This window comes from Athalia rosae, chromosome 1 (assembly GCF_917208135.1).
Source record: "Athalia rosae chromosome 1, iyAthRosa1.1, whole genome shotgun sequence".
In the NCBI taxonomy this organism is placed as follows: Eukaryota; Metazoa; Arthropoda; class Insecta; order Hymenoptera; family Athaliidae; genus Athalia; species Athalia rosae.
The window spans coordinates 14,590,971-14,607,564 of NC_064026.1; the positions used below are offsets into that span (position 1 = coordinate 14,590,971).

Sequence of the window (16,594 nt, forward strand, 5' to 3'; positions counted from 1 at the left end):
GCCTCTGATTTACGTATGCCGCGCTAACGACGATAAAAATCATTTGGTGAATCGTACGATACATCATACATCCGCAAATACATATATGCAACTATCCGTTATCGCGTGGTCGCACTAAATTGTCCGATGTCTGAGAAAGAACTCGGAAAAAAATTCACAACTATTCGGTGTTTGAGGAGAAGCTATGATGAAATTCGACCGTTGATCGGATCGGATCTTATGGTAAAATCGACTAAGAAGTTCTACGTGGTGCGAATATTCGTCAGTTGTGAAGGGTGGATCATATAAGTTCACAAAAACATCAAATCAAAATGAGCGTATGCAGAAGTAGAAAATTTTTATTATTGAAGCACGCGGTAGTATCAGAAAGAAAAAAAATCATAACACAGCCGTGTAATTTGAGCAACGTTACGAATTAATCAATTAGCTACAATTCGCTGCCGATCGCGTATAATTTTATAGACAAAATCATATCGGCCGTACAGCCTGTCGTGATAATTCAAGCTTCGCCAATCGGTCGTTTGTACAATATATATTGTTATTATTATTAAAAGACGTCGCGACGGACAAGTGCACCAGCACGTGCGTCTTCGTCGTCATCGTGGTCATCGCCGCGTATGTTACGTAGGAAACTTGATGACATCGTCGTATGTTTTCCGTATTTACTTAATTTGATCAACAAATGAACGGAAGATAAAAAATGCAATTACTTGATTACAATAATGTTCCGTTCAAGTGTATTATTACAATAGAAAATTCCGGGTTTATTCGCTCACGTAGAGCAACCGACGAGGCGGAATATCCGCATTTCGTTGCGCCGATACAGGTGATGATGCTGCATCATCTGATGGATTTGGGTTCGTCATACATCCTGCAAATAAAACCGATCCAGATTCCGAATCCCAAAGCAGGAAGATGAACGGCCGATCAGCTCTAAAACGTTGGACTGTGGAACCCATCAGCGGAATAACTGCAACCCCTGCAGTAAAAAATAATCATTGTATTTTACGGAAATCAATATCATTTGCGAAAAAAGTAGTGATGCTCCGTCAAAGAAGGAAGGAAATAATGAGAAAAAGTTTATGGTATTAGCCGCTGCACCGTCGCTTGAATATTATAACGCATAAGTCGGCAGAATATGACCTTGTTAGATTAAAAATATACCGGCTACAATCGGCTTTGGTGGTGTCTGGAAATACAGATTAAATCACCGGGAATAAACCTAATTCCAATCATGTTTTGAGATATTACAATAGCTATATTGGAAGCACGTTTTCATGTACTAGAATTATGATACTGGCCACGTCAAGCTACGTCAAATAGATCTTATCGATCTAAAGGCTTCCTCCAGACGTGTTTGATTGTAGGATCAATTGAAAGTATCAATGAATTGAAAACGTTTCAACATTTATGATGATATTGGTCCAGATCCATGCATATTATTCGGAATAAAAAGCAGAGTTCTAGAAAACGATCGTAACGTCCAACAGCCAAAAAAGCCTCGCCATGAAATCCTTGTACAACAAAATTGAATTTTCCACGATGAATGCGTATGCGCAAGGGACATTTTTCAATTCCGGGCATCTCTGCCAAGACCTCAATTTTAATTAAAAAAATCTGGGACTGCGCGAACGCAAGTCCCAACACTCAAAAATTGTACGCACGAGTGCCCAAATTGGAGCAATCGCAAGGGTCAGCCCAACCAAAGTGCAATGGATGAGCCTCGCCCTGAAGGAACAGCCTTCCTGATCACGGTAGACCTTTGCGCCAGGTAAGTTTAGTTCAAGCGTAGACGGATGGTTAATCATTATTCTTTCGACTCAATATTCTCGCGAGTTTCTAAACTATTCTACTCCATCTATCGGCGTGTATCGCAACATCCATCCGAGGCAAGTTGGCGGTGCTCCGTTGTTTTTATCCAATTTATCTGGTCTTATTGCCTGTATGAGCGGTGTGAAGTTTCTAATATCTATTTGATCTTCACGTCGCATGAACATATTTACAGATAAATATTGCAATCACATGTTAACGATCAATAACCACGACCGTCGAATTACTGTGCCAAATTCGCTGTTTTGAGCCTCGTCATGGTCGGTTATTGTAAATATTTTGACGAATTATTTTCGATTACCGATACGTCTGTTTGTTTTTCTATCATTATGACCTGCACGCAACGAGTTCGCAGAAATTCGTTGCGTGCACGTGGATACCGATTTTTTGCTTTTGTAAATCGCCCACTTGAAAAATGAACAGAGTAGTGCACTTATTGAATTATCACACACCTGTAACCGCTGCCGCTATTGTTCCTTCCTCGTTCACTTCAATCTTAGCATTATGGAGAACATTCCCAATCTTTACAGGACTGCTTATGATTCCCGAAAGATTCGCGTTCAGGTCAAACAAGTCTCTGAGTCCCAGCTGGATAACATGAAATCATAAAATAAGTCGAACAAGGTCGAATGCTGAATGGTAAGAAAAAAAAAAAAATCAAACTCTGGCGTACATTTTCCAATGCTGGTCTCAGATCCATTTTACTTTCGATGGTAAATCGTGGTACGGAAAGAAGAACTTCGGTGTATTTCAAACTTTGCATAATAAGTGACAGCGGAGTGTGTGACAGATCCCTCGACAGTCCATTAATCCCATCCTCTTTATCAGGCAGTAGAAAGAGCATCGAAAGTTTGTCATCCTGAAGAAATTCGAACGTAGATTGAGAAAACCAAAAATAAAAAAAAACAAGTAGTAAATTCGGCTGACCTCAATTCATCAGTCCTGAAAACTCTCGCACAGTTTTTTTGACCAGAAACAAAATTAGAACAATGCATTTTCACTAAATGAAAGAAAATGCAATAATTTTTTTTTGCCGATGAACAAAAAATCTTCCAACTGATCGCTCAGAAATTTGCATCCAATCAATATTGACTTGAGTCAAATAGCATAATTTGTTCCAAGGGAAGCCAAAATCTACGCCTTTCCTCCCGTGAATATACACCTTGGAAAGATATGGTCAGACAAACTATTGATAATCAAGCTGTAAATGAATGTTTGATGGTAGACCTCAAACCGTGGAAATCGAGCGTAAACCTTACTGTTCGTTTTGAAAGTGATTATAAAGAGACCTAATGGATTGACCATCTGCAAATAATGAACATTAGAGACTCAATTTTAATCCAATTACCGCATACGGAACTTGGACCACGTCAGCGTCCAATGATGGAATATACGCGTAAGGATAATAAGCGAGGCTCTCCATAAGGTGAACATTCCGGCATCCAATGTTTGGTACTCTGAAGCATCTTTTAGCAGTTAAACTCCGATCGAATGAAGTTTTCCAATTTCCTTTCATGTACAAAGCGTTCGTCAGCAACAGCCGAGTTCCACCGCCCAGACTACCTGAGAGTACATTTTATTATCAAGATATTATTATTAACTGCATCGGAAGGTCTGAATGGAAAAAATATCTTAAACAAAATTTATTTTACTATCCACTAACGCACCAAAATTGCACTCGAACGATTGCAAACTTCCTGGAACGTTACGTAAGATAATTATGGTCGAAATTTTTTTTCAAAAACCGGTTCCTTATTCTACCATAGCCATTTACAATTCCCAATAATTCATCATTCATAAACAAAGTATTACTGCTCAACAAACGTTCCCCTTTTACAGTGTGAACATACTTCAGCCAATTTGAGTACACGCATACTATAACCGCAGATGTTGTGTACAAAATGAGTTACAGGATTGGCTCATCACGGGACGCATAACTGATGAGTACAACACCTGTCTGCCGAAGGTCATATTTTAGGCGGAATGTGGAACGTGCCGAAGGATTCAAATTCGACGATAATAAAATAATTATCAGTTGATGATATTGTGCCTGACTGATCCGAACTGATCACAAGTGGCATCCTCATGAGCTCTAAGGACAACGCGATATCATTTCTACTTTGCTCTCTGGAAATGTCTTTTTCTGCTATTGATTTCGTCTTTTCAAAATTGTGCTGAAATATTGAAAGATCGATAAATGTAGAACGAGATACGAAAAACAGGATCGCGCATCGGCACAGTTCCGAGGCCGATCGGTCGGGTCGTTATTGAAAGTTCTAATTGTTCGGCGTTGCGTTTTGACAGAAAATGAATTTCATCGTGAATACCACAGTTTATAATATTTTACCCGGATCAACGATGGACTGAATGTTTCCTCTAGTCTGTTTGCGGACCCATTCGTTGATGAGATTGGCGGAACTCGGAGCGTCAGCAAAGTTTACCGTCTGAATATCACTGTCGTAGTTCTGCCTAAGAAGTTCGCTGTATCTCTGATTGATTCCGATGTCATTTCCGGTCCAGAGGCAAGTCGCGAGGTTCAGTTCAACGCCCGCTTCTCTCGTCGCCTGTAACATTGTCATCGAATGTGATTTGGAAAATTATGACCAGGACGCGGGGCCTATATCGTTGTCCTCAGCTGACATTGAAATTTTTGAAAATTTATCCCAATGTATTTCTTCAAATTCGTACATGAACTTTGTGACTATGATAATTGGTCTGTTCAATATTACATCAATGTGCCCAGTTATTACAAAAATACAAAAAAAAAAACACTATTCAAGTTTTCTGTATTGCATGACGAAAGTTTTGTATGATCATGATTTGTTAATCAGTCTGAATTTAGAGATTCATATTCCAAAAGAATTCACAACGTCCAACGGTTGTGTTAGTCAAACAACGGCTCTTTCTTCGAACGTCAAAATTGATCGATTACTTTGAGCTTTATTTTTTTCATCCATTCATGCATCGACCACAAAGTTACGTTCATAGATTTACTTTGAGCTTAAACTCGAAGTTGACTTGGAGGAGATTAATTCCAAGCTAGTTTCATACCTTGAACGACGCCAAAGAACGTTTTGCCGCTGATCTTAGGCTAGTTGGGTCCGAAGGTAATCTCAATAATGAGAGAATTTCAGTTCTTGTACGTCCCCCAGTTCCTTCAATTAAAGCAGTCAGCGCTGCCTTCACACTAGCAGGTGATATGATGATATTGTCGACACTATCCTCTGTTAGACTCTGTCAATGGGAATAATTAGTTGTGAGTTCGAAATTTCGCATTGTACAAGTGAAGTTTGAATTCAGAGAAGAAAAAAAAATTTTCAATCGGATATTGAGCATTCTCGAAAACTATTAGCATGTTAATCATCGTTTATTGAACAATGACTGGAATTATTTTTAAATAGTGCCCACGTCGATCATAAGGTTCTATTTTTACCTGAAGCAGTTCAATGTCGAAGAAATTAAATCTGTCATCAACTTCGACGGCTTGACTTGGCGCCGCTGAAAAAAAATGAATGACAATCAAGTAATGTATACACCGCATAATGCTCAGAAAGAATAAATATACCCAATAACAAATGTAATGAATTCTTTTCATGATTTCATATTGTTTTAATCAAATTTGACAGTCGCAGTATGTGAGCTTTCATTTCGTCGATCGAAATATGTATCGTATAAGAATTGAAACTATTTGAAATGTGCAAATAACAAGTTTAACGGGATGCGGTCCTGTTTGTAGCGCTTGCTTGCCTGGGAAAACCCCAGTCGATTAAGCAATTAGCGATTTGTTTTTATTCAAGGCTGATTGCTTCGAGCGTCGCTCGATGCACTCGAATGTCGAGCCGAAAGCACATGCACAATATCTATATGTATATGCGATTTTATCCATAAGCCATTTGTTTAATTGACTTGACTATTGTAAATCCAAGTAGAAAATCCTTTGAACTATTACACAATTCTGTGAAAATTATTCAAAGTTGTTCGTACGATAAGAAATAATACAAGCAGAATTTATAGTTAAATTTTGCGTTGATCATAACGTAGTTATTTGAAACAAAAAATCACAAGAGAACTCGAATCAGCTAAGTTTACTAGTCTGTTTCGCGTAGAAGTTGCTAATCGCCGAGTGCGACGTAACGACGATCGACCTTAAACAACCGTTGCCGTCGAATTTGATAAACACTAGAGAATTTGGATTGTTATCAGTCGCCACCTCAGATTCTTGATTTTAAAGGATGCAAGGACATGCGTTGAGCTATCTTTTTTTTTCTACAACTTCCTGAATACCGATCTCTTCTGAATAACATCTAGAGATGTCGAGAGTACAAGGTATTTCTTTAGCGATCACAGTTTTGAACTTGTCAGTCTCGAGGACACTTGGGGCGTTGTATGGTATGAGATGAATTTTGGTCATTTTGAAAATCAATTGGAACAATTCTGATCAGTTGTAATATTTTCACGTTGTAACTTCCACAATGAATAACGATCCACGGATGTCATTAAGAATGACGAAATAAAAAGCTCGTTACTGTAATAAATAATAATACTAATGAGCTCAACAATAAAAAAAAAAGTAAATCCGGGCCATGGTCGTATCTCGCGTGTTGTACCTGTTATACTCGCGAGGAGAATTACGCTGAACAATAGAATGCGGCGAATCATCATGCTTATGCTCACAAACTAATTCCTTTATTATATCACTTTTGAAAATATTAAGCGCACTTTTTACTTTTTTTTTTTTTTTTTTTTCAAATATCCGTGTATTTTAATATTATGTTTAATATTGCTTATCCGGCACCGCAGCGTCTACCCGCGAAGAGCGATCGTTCGGAATTCAACTGAATGATGGATGAAACTATTTCCCGATCGCGAGTCAGCTATTCCCGTCGAAACTCCCGGGGCGATTGAACGAGAAGAACTTCATCGGCTTGACGAGATTCCCGGTCGCCCTCAGAGTCAACACGGCTGGCTGGACCCTCCCGATAAATGACAATCCCGACGATGACCTTTAGCTGTTCTTAGGATCCCCATGATAAATAATTTACCCCCACTGATTCGAGTAGAAGGCTCAGAATCTGATCAGCCATTCGTTTATTCCCTTTCCCATCGCCATCGCACTTGCGAATTGAATAAATCTTCAATTCTCATTCGGAACGTGCAAACACGTCAACTTCTCATCGGTACGTCGTTAAGTTCATACGTCATTACTATACATATGTATTTCTGATCAAGTATATCCCAATTTGCATACCTGCACACGCACTTCATATATGTTAATCTCGCAAAAGCAAAATGTAGAACCGATATTACATGAACTTCGTGTACTAAAATTCATAGTTGAATATTCGATGAAAGGATTGCAAATATCGATTATTCGAATTCATTAGATAGATTTATAGTCGCGGGTCTTCGAGTAATGAATTACGTAGTAGAAGAAAAAAAAAAATTTAATTTTAAGCCACTTTACAGGTTGGCGGTTTATTGAAAGTAGTATAGTAAGGTAGATTCAATAATTTCTGGAATTCCCTCCGAGTGAATTTTTTTCGTTTTTTTTTTTTTTTTTTCTGGAACGACTGTTGCGTACGTTATATTTGACGAAGAATTTCTGACATTCGCTTCTTGTTCAATTCCTTTCGGCTTTGAGTGATAACCGGTTTATGCAGAATTACGTTATCAGAGTCTGTTTTTCAGAATTAATTCAGCTAATATTTACTTCGATATGTGTTAATATATACCAAGATGAATTTACACTTCAGGTTCTCATTGTATATTAATAATAAATACGCGGGATTTCCGAATTTGGAAATACGGTGAATGGATCCGATTGTATCGTCCGTTAAGAACTCATCTGTACGAAATCGTTTCGCGGACTCACTAAACGCGCGTCACATCTCTGGATAACTCATACATATCTTGTCCTCGATATGGATTAGTCCCGAGTAAATATACCAGAATTTTTGGCATTTGCGTAGCCTATGTTACATGCAGTGAACCGTTGTTCCTATGCCCTAACGAGTTGTTTGTTGACCAAAGTAATTAAGGTCATAAATGAATGGGAGACTACTCGACGAAAATTCTGGGAGACTAGGTGTTACGTAATACATTTGGAAATATTCGAAATGGTAATCAACAGCCGAAAGTTTAGTTAATACTTTAGTTTGTTAATTTTCACAGTAATAATTCTAATGAAATTGAAAAAGATATGAGAAAAAAGTATGAGAATGAAAGTTTGGTAGATGAATTTTTTATTTAATATTCTTTGCCGAAACGTACAGAATAAGGCAAATGAAATGAATGAATAAAAGTAGATTTTTATGATAACAAAATAATCTCAAAATCAGAAGTATTCATCTTCTGTACATTATCGTACAAATAATATAGAAGCGAATTTAATCACCAGAAGATAATGATAATGATCTGAAATCAAATAATTGATCGTCAAATCGATATCAGATAGACAAAAAAAGATGAATGTACAGTCTGAGAATTAGAGAGCTTTTATTTCGGGGAAATAACTGATTTGATTGTGAGATTAACTCAATTCTATTATTGAAACTATGAATTTTAGGAAATATACAAGCCCACAATTGCTCACTTGATGATAAAATAAATGACAGTAGAAATAGACACAACTAGGTATATTTACAATTACACAGTAGTAGAGTTAGTCGGAATCTATCGGATTAGACTTTTTTATGAACGAATCTAACAGAGCCCTGAATTGTTTTTGATTTGTACCACTGGCAGGGCTTCAGTTATTTAATACACAATGACCCGCACGGTGCAGATCAGCAGATCGGAAATGATTAGGTTTAGCTCTATCGGACGGATTGTCAATCGATCGACAAATTTCTTATCCCTTTGTTTTACCGAAAGTAGGAGCTGCGGGAGGTGAACCGGATGTGTCCTCTCCAAACCGAGAGGGGAAGGAAACCTCTACGTTACTTCCCGTGGTCAGCAATGGATTTGTAACTTTTCCAACAAACACGACGGTTCCTGTCGTCTCATCTTCGATGAAAAATAGGAACGGGTGACGAACGTGGAATGTTCTGTCGGATATCTTGTTCCCGATTTGAACCTCTGTAATCATTGAATAATTGATAATTATTTTGATGAAAAAAGAATTTCGAATATGAACCTTCCTTTTCTTCAAGTTAAGTTAAATTCATGCAGGTAGTGAAATATTTTTTACCGGTAGCAGCGTACGCCACGGTTCCAACTTCGTCTACTTGAAGACCTGCCTTCTGCACGAAGTCGGAAACCACCAGACGTTGTGCCATTTCTTTCGCACGGGCGATTCCAGGGAGACTAGCTGTGTTGTCAAATATGTCACGGATTCCCATCTGCGATCGATATTCAGAAAAAAATAGATCACAGTGTGTGCAGTTCATAGATCGTACAACACGGTAAAACTCTGTTTTGTTTTTTGCTCCATTTACGCGAAAACAAAACATACAAATATATCTCCCGACCGACCTTCTGATGTTCGAAACTACAGGAAATAAGATCACGTTAAGGAATTACAGAAGGTCGTAAGCGGCATCACACGATTTTTCGTGATCATCGTTGAATGTGAAAAAAATTAATGACTGATCAATCAAAGGCAAAGGTGGATACTATATCCTAGCTAGAATGTTAATCGAAAAGAAAAAGTTTCAATGTCAAAAGGTCTCATCCGTCAACATACGATCATTAGCTATCGAGTTCTTAACTATTGTTAATTTTTATCTATAATTTCATTTTAATAGCAATTAATGACTTCGAAAATATTAAAATACGGAGCGAGATACGGACTGACATCGTACTTCTGGCGCATGCAACGCCGATAATACTTATTGTTAGACGATAAATTTAATGGATAATTCACCTCGCGAAGCACTCCTTCCAAATGAGACGTATAATCGAATTTAAATTTCGGTATTATAAGATCAACCGGAATATAATCCATCAGCCATAGCTGTCGTCTTAGAACGAAGGGGTTAATGTCCTGAGTGAGTTGCTGAAGACCGGTCCTCGCTCTGGGCAAAACTATGAACATAGCGAACTTCTGACCCTATGGTAGGAGAAATTCAAAATCTTCATTACTTGTGGTTGTTGTTGTTGTTGTTATTATTTTTGTTGTTGTTGTTATTGTAATTGTTATTGTTGTTATTATCATTAGAGAACCAAATAAAAACGGGCATTGTGATTATAATTCGCATAACCGAAGAACTTTGTCCCAAGCAATGGTTTGTCAATATTATGCCATCAATTATGTTTATAAGCTGCAATAAATCTTTTAAGAAACTGTTTTCTTCTTTCATTACATCTTTCTGAATCGGAACAAGGAAACCAGGCGTTTTTGACTGACAAACCTGTTTTCGAGATGTTAAATCAAGAATATATGTACATACACGTATACATACATACATATACGGTACTATACAATATGCTGACGCAACCGATCTTGTGAATGAAGAATTATTGTATTAAAAACAATATTGTTATCTTTTGTCTGGTAGTCGGTGACGTAATTATAATTGTCGTTGCTATATTGAATCTGTCGTGAAAAAAGAGAAACCTACACGGTATGGTAGTCTGAGTATCTGGGCATCCAACTCTGGAGATTCCGAGTAATAATAATGTCCAACGTTGTTCATGTAAGGGACTTGAATGGTTTTATCGATATCCGTGTAAAATACTCCGTTCCTGGTTAAGCTTGGTGAAAACGGATAACGCCACGAACCCATGAAATACAATGCGTTTATCACCAGAAGAACTGAATCCTTCAAACTCGCCTCTGTGTAGCAAGAAATTCAATTCAAATAATTACTCATAACTCTTGTGATTGATATAATTCACACATAACGTGAATTTCGATCCAGTTAGTACAGTAAGTGAATGGTATTTCAAATCGGACTCACCATCGGTAATTAGGTCTTTAATATGGCCATGCGTCACGTTTGATACCCACGAGTTTATGTCTTTTGCGGTGTTGTGTGAATCAGTTAAATTTGCGATTACTACGTCGGTTGAGTAAAATGTTTTTAGAATAGCACCGTATCGTTGTCTGGGCTTAATCGACTGGTCGACGACGAGACGAGTTGAAATGTCAAAGGAATACTCCGGCCGACTCGCCTGTACAGAAATTAACAGAACATTAATTAATAACCAAAACGATTTACATTTTCAAGATTGAAGTAGTTCGAACGTAAATAAAATGAAAAACCTGTAAGGACCGGAGGACGCTAGAAAAACGATCCCGAGTCGCTGCTCGGCCACCAGGAAGTTCCAAAGCACCGGCAAGTTCGTGAGCAGTTTGACCTTGAGCTCCTTCGTAAAGTAGTGCAAGGGTAAGTTTTATCGATATCGGAGATATCAGCATATTCCCCGTATATTTCTTCGCCAAATTCTGTCAATTACAGGTATAAGACACGAATAAATAATTTCAGAAATTAACATGGAGGTTCTCATGTAAAATCAACAGGGCAAACCTTTCCGATTGATTTCATGATTATTTTTAGCTTCCTCACGACCTCAGAAATAATTCGGGCATTTTTTCATGTTCTACCCCTCTCCCGATGCCTCAAAAGAAACTTTCAGAATTTAAAAAATCGCATTCAGAAACGTTTTCTCTTGGTTCCGACGTTTTCGAACAAAAATTTAGGCTATCGGAAAAAAGGGTAAAATTTTCACAGAACCGTAATCATTTCTGAGGCTTAAAGAAAACTGAAGAAAAAAACATGGAACTAATCAAAAAGAGTGACCCTGCCGATTTCACAAAAAAATCTGGTTTTCTTTTTAAGTTTTACCCTGCAGAGACCCCAGTCGAAGACGTCGAATCGTTCGCCTTGATATGGAACGTAATCATCATCGTCCCAATTATTTGCAGTATTGTTGCCAGAAGTAGATGCAGGAGCAGATGCGTTGCTTTTCAAAGTTTCCGCAGCCACCATAGGAACCAAAATGGCGACCATGCCGAAGAGCACGACCATCACGGCTGGAAAAAAAACGATGCATTACATCGAGCATTAGATGGATATTGAATAATTTGAAAAATTTTACGCCATTCGGTGTAATTTTGATATTTCTTAGCACGATAACTTTCGTGCAAGGAAACCTGCACCTTGATGGTATGTAAAATTAATGAGGACATAGAGGTGTGAATAAGAAACCCTCTGTTTTTCAGTTCTTGATATACCTAACGATAAACGAGCGATAAAGCCCCAGGTTTTGATAAACTTGCACTGATTGTTTGATTCGTATACGAAACAAATATCTGGAGACCATGGAATATCCCGTCATTCGTCAACCTCCCGGATACCGCGGGTAACCATTCCCGCCGGGCACACACGTAAACTGGCATATATTTGCTATGCGGTACATGAATATAATACGAATGTTTAACACGTTTTCATAAAGGTGTATGATATTCATACAGAATATACGGTGACAACCACACTTTTGAAATATACTTTAGTTCATTTTTTCTAATTCAGATTATACGATCCAATTCCGCATATCCTGGCCCCTAGATATATTATATTATATTGGTTGTAATTAATCGCGTGTCTACAACAAAAAGTAATTGTCAATAAACCGAGCTTTATATTCAACAAAGCTTCTGTTTGATTATTCGATATATATAAGCAAACTTCGATTTGGTGCAATATTTTATTCATGTCAAGTTTAGTTGCATTTCACACTACAAAACGTCGTCGTATGATCAGTATTGTAGATTTCAACTATACAGTACAACAAGTAGGTCTATAAATAATTTTATTTCACTGCATATAGCGCTTATGTATTTGTATAGTATCAGAAATCACCTGGAATATGATGCTTATATTTCATAAGATATATGCATTATCTTTTGTAAAAATTATAATATCGCTATCTGATACAATCGAAAGTTGGTTGAATTATTTTTTCATAAATTATAATTTACTTTGATGTGTATAGGAAATATTCGAAGATACAAAATCAAAAAAATGTAACAAATGGAGAATTAGGTGCGTCCATTGGCTCGTGCAGGATTAAATTAATATAAGATATATGCACAAAGAAAACCTGTCCTTGCAACAACGGGAATATCCTGTATATGCATGTAGGCGGAGAACTGCAGGAGGAATGAAAATAAAAATGAAGGACTTGAAACCGGGCCGTTGTAAAAACGTTGAAGATCAGCTTATCGTTTGGAAATTTCTTCTTATATTCGTCAGAGAATTTAACTTACAGTTTCTGTTGTTATATTGGATCGGTTAACTTACGACGCGTCAAATGGATCGGTATAAAAGTTTAATTGGTTTTCATAAAATTTGCACGATTCTTTGAGGATACATTTGAAAATGTTATGTTGGGTTCAACTCGTGATCTGGGGGTGGTGAGAAGACGCGACGAAAATTTATCCGTTAATAAATGGCTCCCAAACGCGAACGATATTTTCGAATCCAAGTTTAAACTCTCCCCACGATATAGGTAAAGCATAAATTAAGTACCTGTTTTTTAGAAATCTGAATCGTCGTGGTATAATTAGGATCTAAAATGGATTGTTTCATAATCGCACCCAACAACCCAGTTTTTCGAATGAGAATTCTTGAATATAGGATAGAAATTTACGGCGTCCTATTGGTTGTCAAATGATAAAAATCCTGAATGAAAGATAACATTTACAGACATTTTTCTCCGGACACGATAATAATTAATATTCAGCTGTAAATAAAGATCATAGGTCAAGTAACTCCAATAACATCGGTAGCCCGTGGCAAACACATGTACTGGGAAATATTCCTTTTTCCATCCACAAACCAAAAATTATATGTATGTTAAATAAACGTGGAGGGATGACATATTTATTTTAAACACGCGAACACTTTTTTTAACAATCCAAGATTTTCAAGTCATTTTTAAGCGAAATTTGGCGTGCCAAAAAACCAAAAAAAAATTATGAAAAATGATGTGACCGGTGGAAATTTATTGTTAATCAATCAAACGAAACTCACTCGCACTCGAAGACGTCATTCGGATCTTCTCTTCCATTATTTGAAACGAGGAGATGACTGTATCGCGATAATCTCCTCGATTATTGAAGACGGGAACGGCACTGGAACAGCTCCGCGATCGCCGAAGGTACTCACGAACGGTGGTCGCTTCTAGGTCTATACCTGCTGTCAAACCGGTGCGCAGAGAAGTAATATAACTTCTCCAGCGATCAAGTAGATATGTATGGTATAACACAACTCAGTGGCATAAAATACGTATAAAATATCCGTGTTCCCCCAAGCTACTCGCGAACGTGTTCGTCACAAATATCCATTAGTCTGTGTATAAACTATAGTATATATGTACGCATGCATAATACACAAAAATATATCACGACGATGACGCTCGTACGCTTCCTTGGCCGTGTGAAAGGATGATACATAGGTTCACCAACTTATCACAATGTTATACACATATCGTAGCTGTGATATATATTAATCAGCTGACCGCTGGTTGGATTTCCTCAACTTATGCCGAGGAATTCAGGGGGTGCAGATTGCTGAAAGAACTCATAGGGTACGCGGAAGGACGTTGAAAATCTAAATACTAGCTCGTTAAAGTATCAATGGCAACGTCCGAAAATACCCGGGTTACGAACCACGTAACCTTGTGCGACCTTTAACTCTAAGTTAAAACCTTGGCCTTGATCTTAGCCCTCGTAATACTGTAACGACGGCAACTTTCTAGTGCGCGTTTCGTATTTCTGTTTCTGTACAGAACAATTCAATTCGATCTAATCGCGTCTGCTTACCGTATCAGTTGAGAAACATCGCCCATTTCGATATAATAACTATGTTTTATTAATGGTATAAATAGCGTGGGTGATCATTGTTATCAATAATTATCACAAATGTAGGTTTGCAAAATTTCTGTTAAAATCGATTAACTAGATTCATCGTCGGCTTTTTCTGCCTCATCCTTGATCGGCTGCTTCTGCATGGCGGCGTATTTGTCGATTGCTCTTTTAACGAGGCTGGTAGCAGCGGAAATCCTTTCTGGAGTCATATAGGTCCGGGCCAATTCTGTGACTGATTCCTTAACCTGGAGCAGAATAAAGTAGATCAGTGACATTCATGAGAAGATAACTCAACTTATAACACAATTATAATTGTAAGTGAAATGTAAGTTTCCCAGATAAGTTACGATCTCAAACTCATGTACCGCTCTCACCCGCCATTTTCTTTTATATCCCAATACGAAAAGAAGAGGCAATTCGAGGCTGTTACAGAGTTTATTAATTTTTCAAAACGCACGCGTAAATTCCTGAAGTCTTTCAACTTTTCACCCACTTGAACCGGATTAAAATTCATGTGAGCTCCATTTTAGTTAATAGAATTTTTCCCCCCAGCCAACTGAAGACTCTTCAAATTTCTCTGCAGATGGAATGATAAATAGAACTTTTTCTCTTACCTGTGACTTTCCCAAACCGAGAATGGTTATCGTGCACAAAGGGGTGAAAGTGCAGACCGATGTGGTAAAGATTCCGCCGAGAAACAAGAGCAGCAATAAATTGAGCAAATATATTCCTGCGCGGGCTCCATATCCAAGAGCAAAGCTGGAGACCGGGGAAATCATTGACCATAATCCAGAATTCCAAGTTGATTGTGGCACTGGAGTGGCAGAGGGTACCAAATATCCTTCGTATCCCGACTGCACCGAGTACCCAGGATCTTTGTACTCGGGATACGTTGGATAATAAAATTGAGGTGGAGCAACGCTACTCTGAGGTGAACTTCCTGCCGGTGTATTTCCGTATTGCGAAACTTGCTGAGAACCTGGAGTTGCTCCTGAAGAAACGGCGGCGAATTTTTGCTGAGGGGAAGAACTGCCTTCGAGTGGCTGCAATGTGGCGTTACCAAAAAGTGCTCCAAACACCATCGACATGATTACCAGGAAGCGAGTCATTTTGCACAGAGCCTGTTGGGTCAATATTTTATAAGAATAATGAAAATTTGTAAGAAAAGAGTACGAACAATGTCACTAAGACACGTTTCATTTGTCATCTTCGAACACTTCCAGTTATAAAAATTCCAGATTTCCGGATTTCCAGATTCGCAAATATTGATTAATTTAAATGAATTTCTCATCTGACAAAATGTTAAGAAATAGCAAATTTATATTACCTGTTGTAGATCGTATTTATGTTCACTTTTCTTCTTCCAATTTTCTCGCTCGTAACACCCGAACCAAGTTTGTCAAATTCACGACTAACGTTTGGATTTGGAGAGTTGGCCTCTTTTATAGATGGTAGCTACCCTTAACGGTTCAGCGGGTGGCTCATTAGCTAAGCATAGTCAACGCCCTAAGTACAGTGCCCATTATACAAACGGGAACCGCTTATCCATTGTATCGTATTTACTGCACCAGTCCCCTCGGCCGAGGTGCATGTTTGTAAAGGCGCGGTACCCTCGCATTCTTCTGCAATATTTGAACAAGGAGGAATTTCTTACCTGTTGAATTTGCCTAGCAAGTACGGTGAAAAGCAGAATAGTGGATGGTACCCTAAATGTGCAATAAAGAGATTATAGAAGATAGCAAAGATTGTTGGGGAGATGCAGAAAATGCGAGTACCTGGCGTACGTATTTTTTTGGACGCCCGATGAAGGCATGAACAAGCAAGAAATACGCAAGCGAACAACGCCAGGCATCTTTTGTATCACCTGTCTCAAATTTATGTTATTAAATAATTCTGGTTTATAAACATATGTATGTAGGCAACAACATTTTTATCTTTCCCATTTCAGAT

General features: G+C 38.0%; 2 protein-coding genes and 1 non-coding gene across 3 annotated transcripts; all 3 read right to left on the bottom strand.

Moving 5' to 3' along the window:
* Window positions 1–320: 320 nt before the first annotated feature.
* LOC105690599 lies at window positions 321–13,987 on the bottom strand. The gene is made up of 15 exons (XM_012408535.3): window positions 13,809–13,987; window positions 11,619–11,806; window positions 11,036–11,218; window positions 10,731–10,944; window positions 10,392–10,606; window positions 9,695–9,880; window positions 9,020–9,170; window positions 8,698–8,907; window positions 5,264–5,328; window positions 4,882–5,064; window positions 4,178–4,394; window positions 3,179–3,393; window positions 2,504–2,689; window positions 2,283–2,418; window positions 321–979 (listed from the first exon to the last, which is right to left on the bottom strand). Exons 1-15 carry the CDS (start codon window positions 13,843–13,845, stop codon window positions 765–767), a joined length of 2,601 nt encoding a protein of 866 aa, XP_012263958.2. The 5' UTR covers window positions 13,846–13,987; the 3' UTR covers window positions 321–764.
* LOC112695025 lies at window positions 1,617–1,779 on the bottom strand. Its single transcript, XR_003150307.2, has one exon. It is a non-coding gene; the product is annotated as a U1 spliceosomal RNA (small nuclear RNA).
* A 145-nt stretch (window positions 13,988–14,132) lies between the features above and the next one.
* Window positions 14,133–16,051, bottom strand: LOC105690442. Its single transcript, XM_020854947.2, has 3 exons — window positions 15,972–16,051; window positions 15,259–15,765; window positions 14,133–14,889 (listed from the first exon to the last, which is right to left on the bottom strand). Exons 2-3 carry the CDS (start codon window positions 15,751–15,753, stop codon window positions 14,731–14,733), a joined length of 654 nt encoding a protein of 217 aa, XP_020710606.1. The 5' UTR covers window positions 15,754–15,765; window positions 15,972–16,051; the 3' UTR covers window positions 14,133–14,730.
* Window positions 16,052–16,594: the final 543 nt, after the last annotated feature.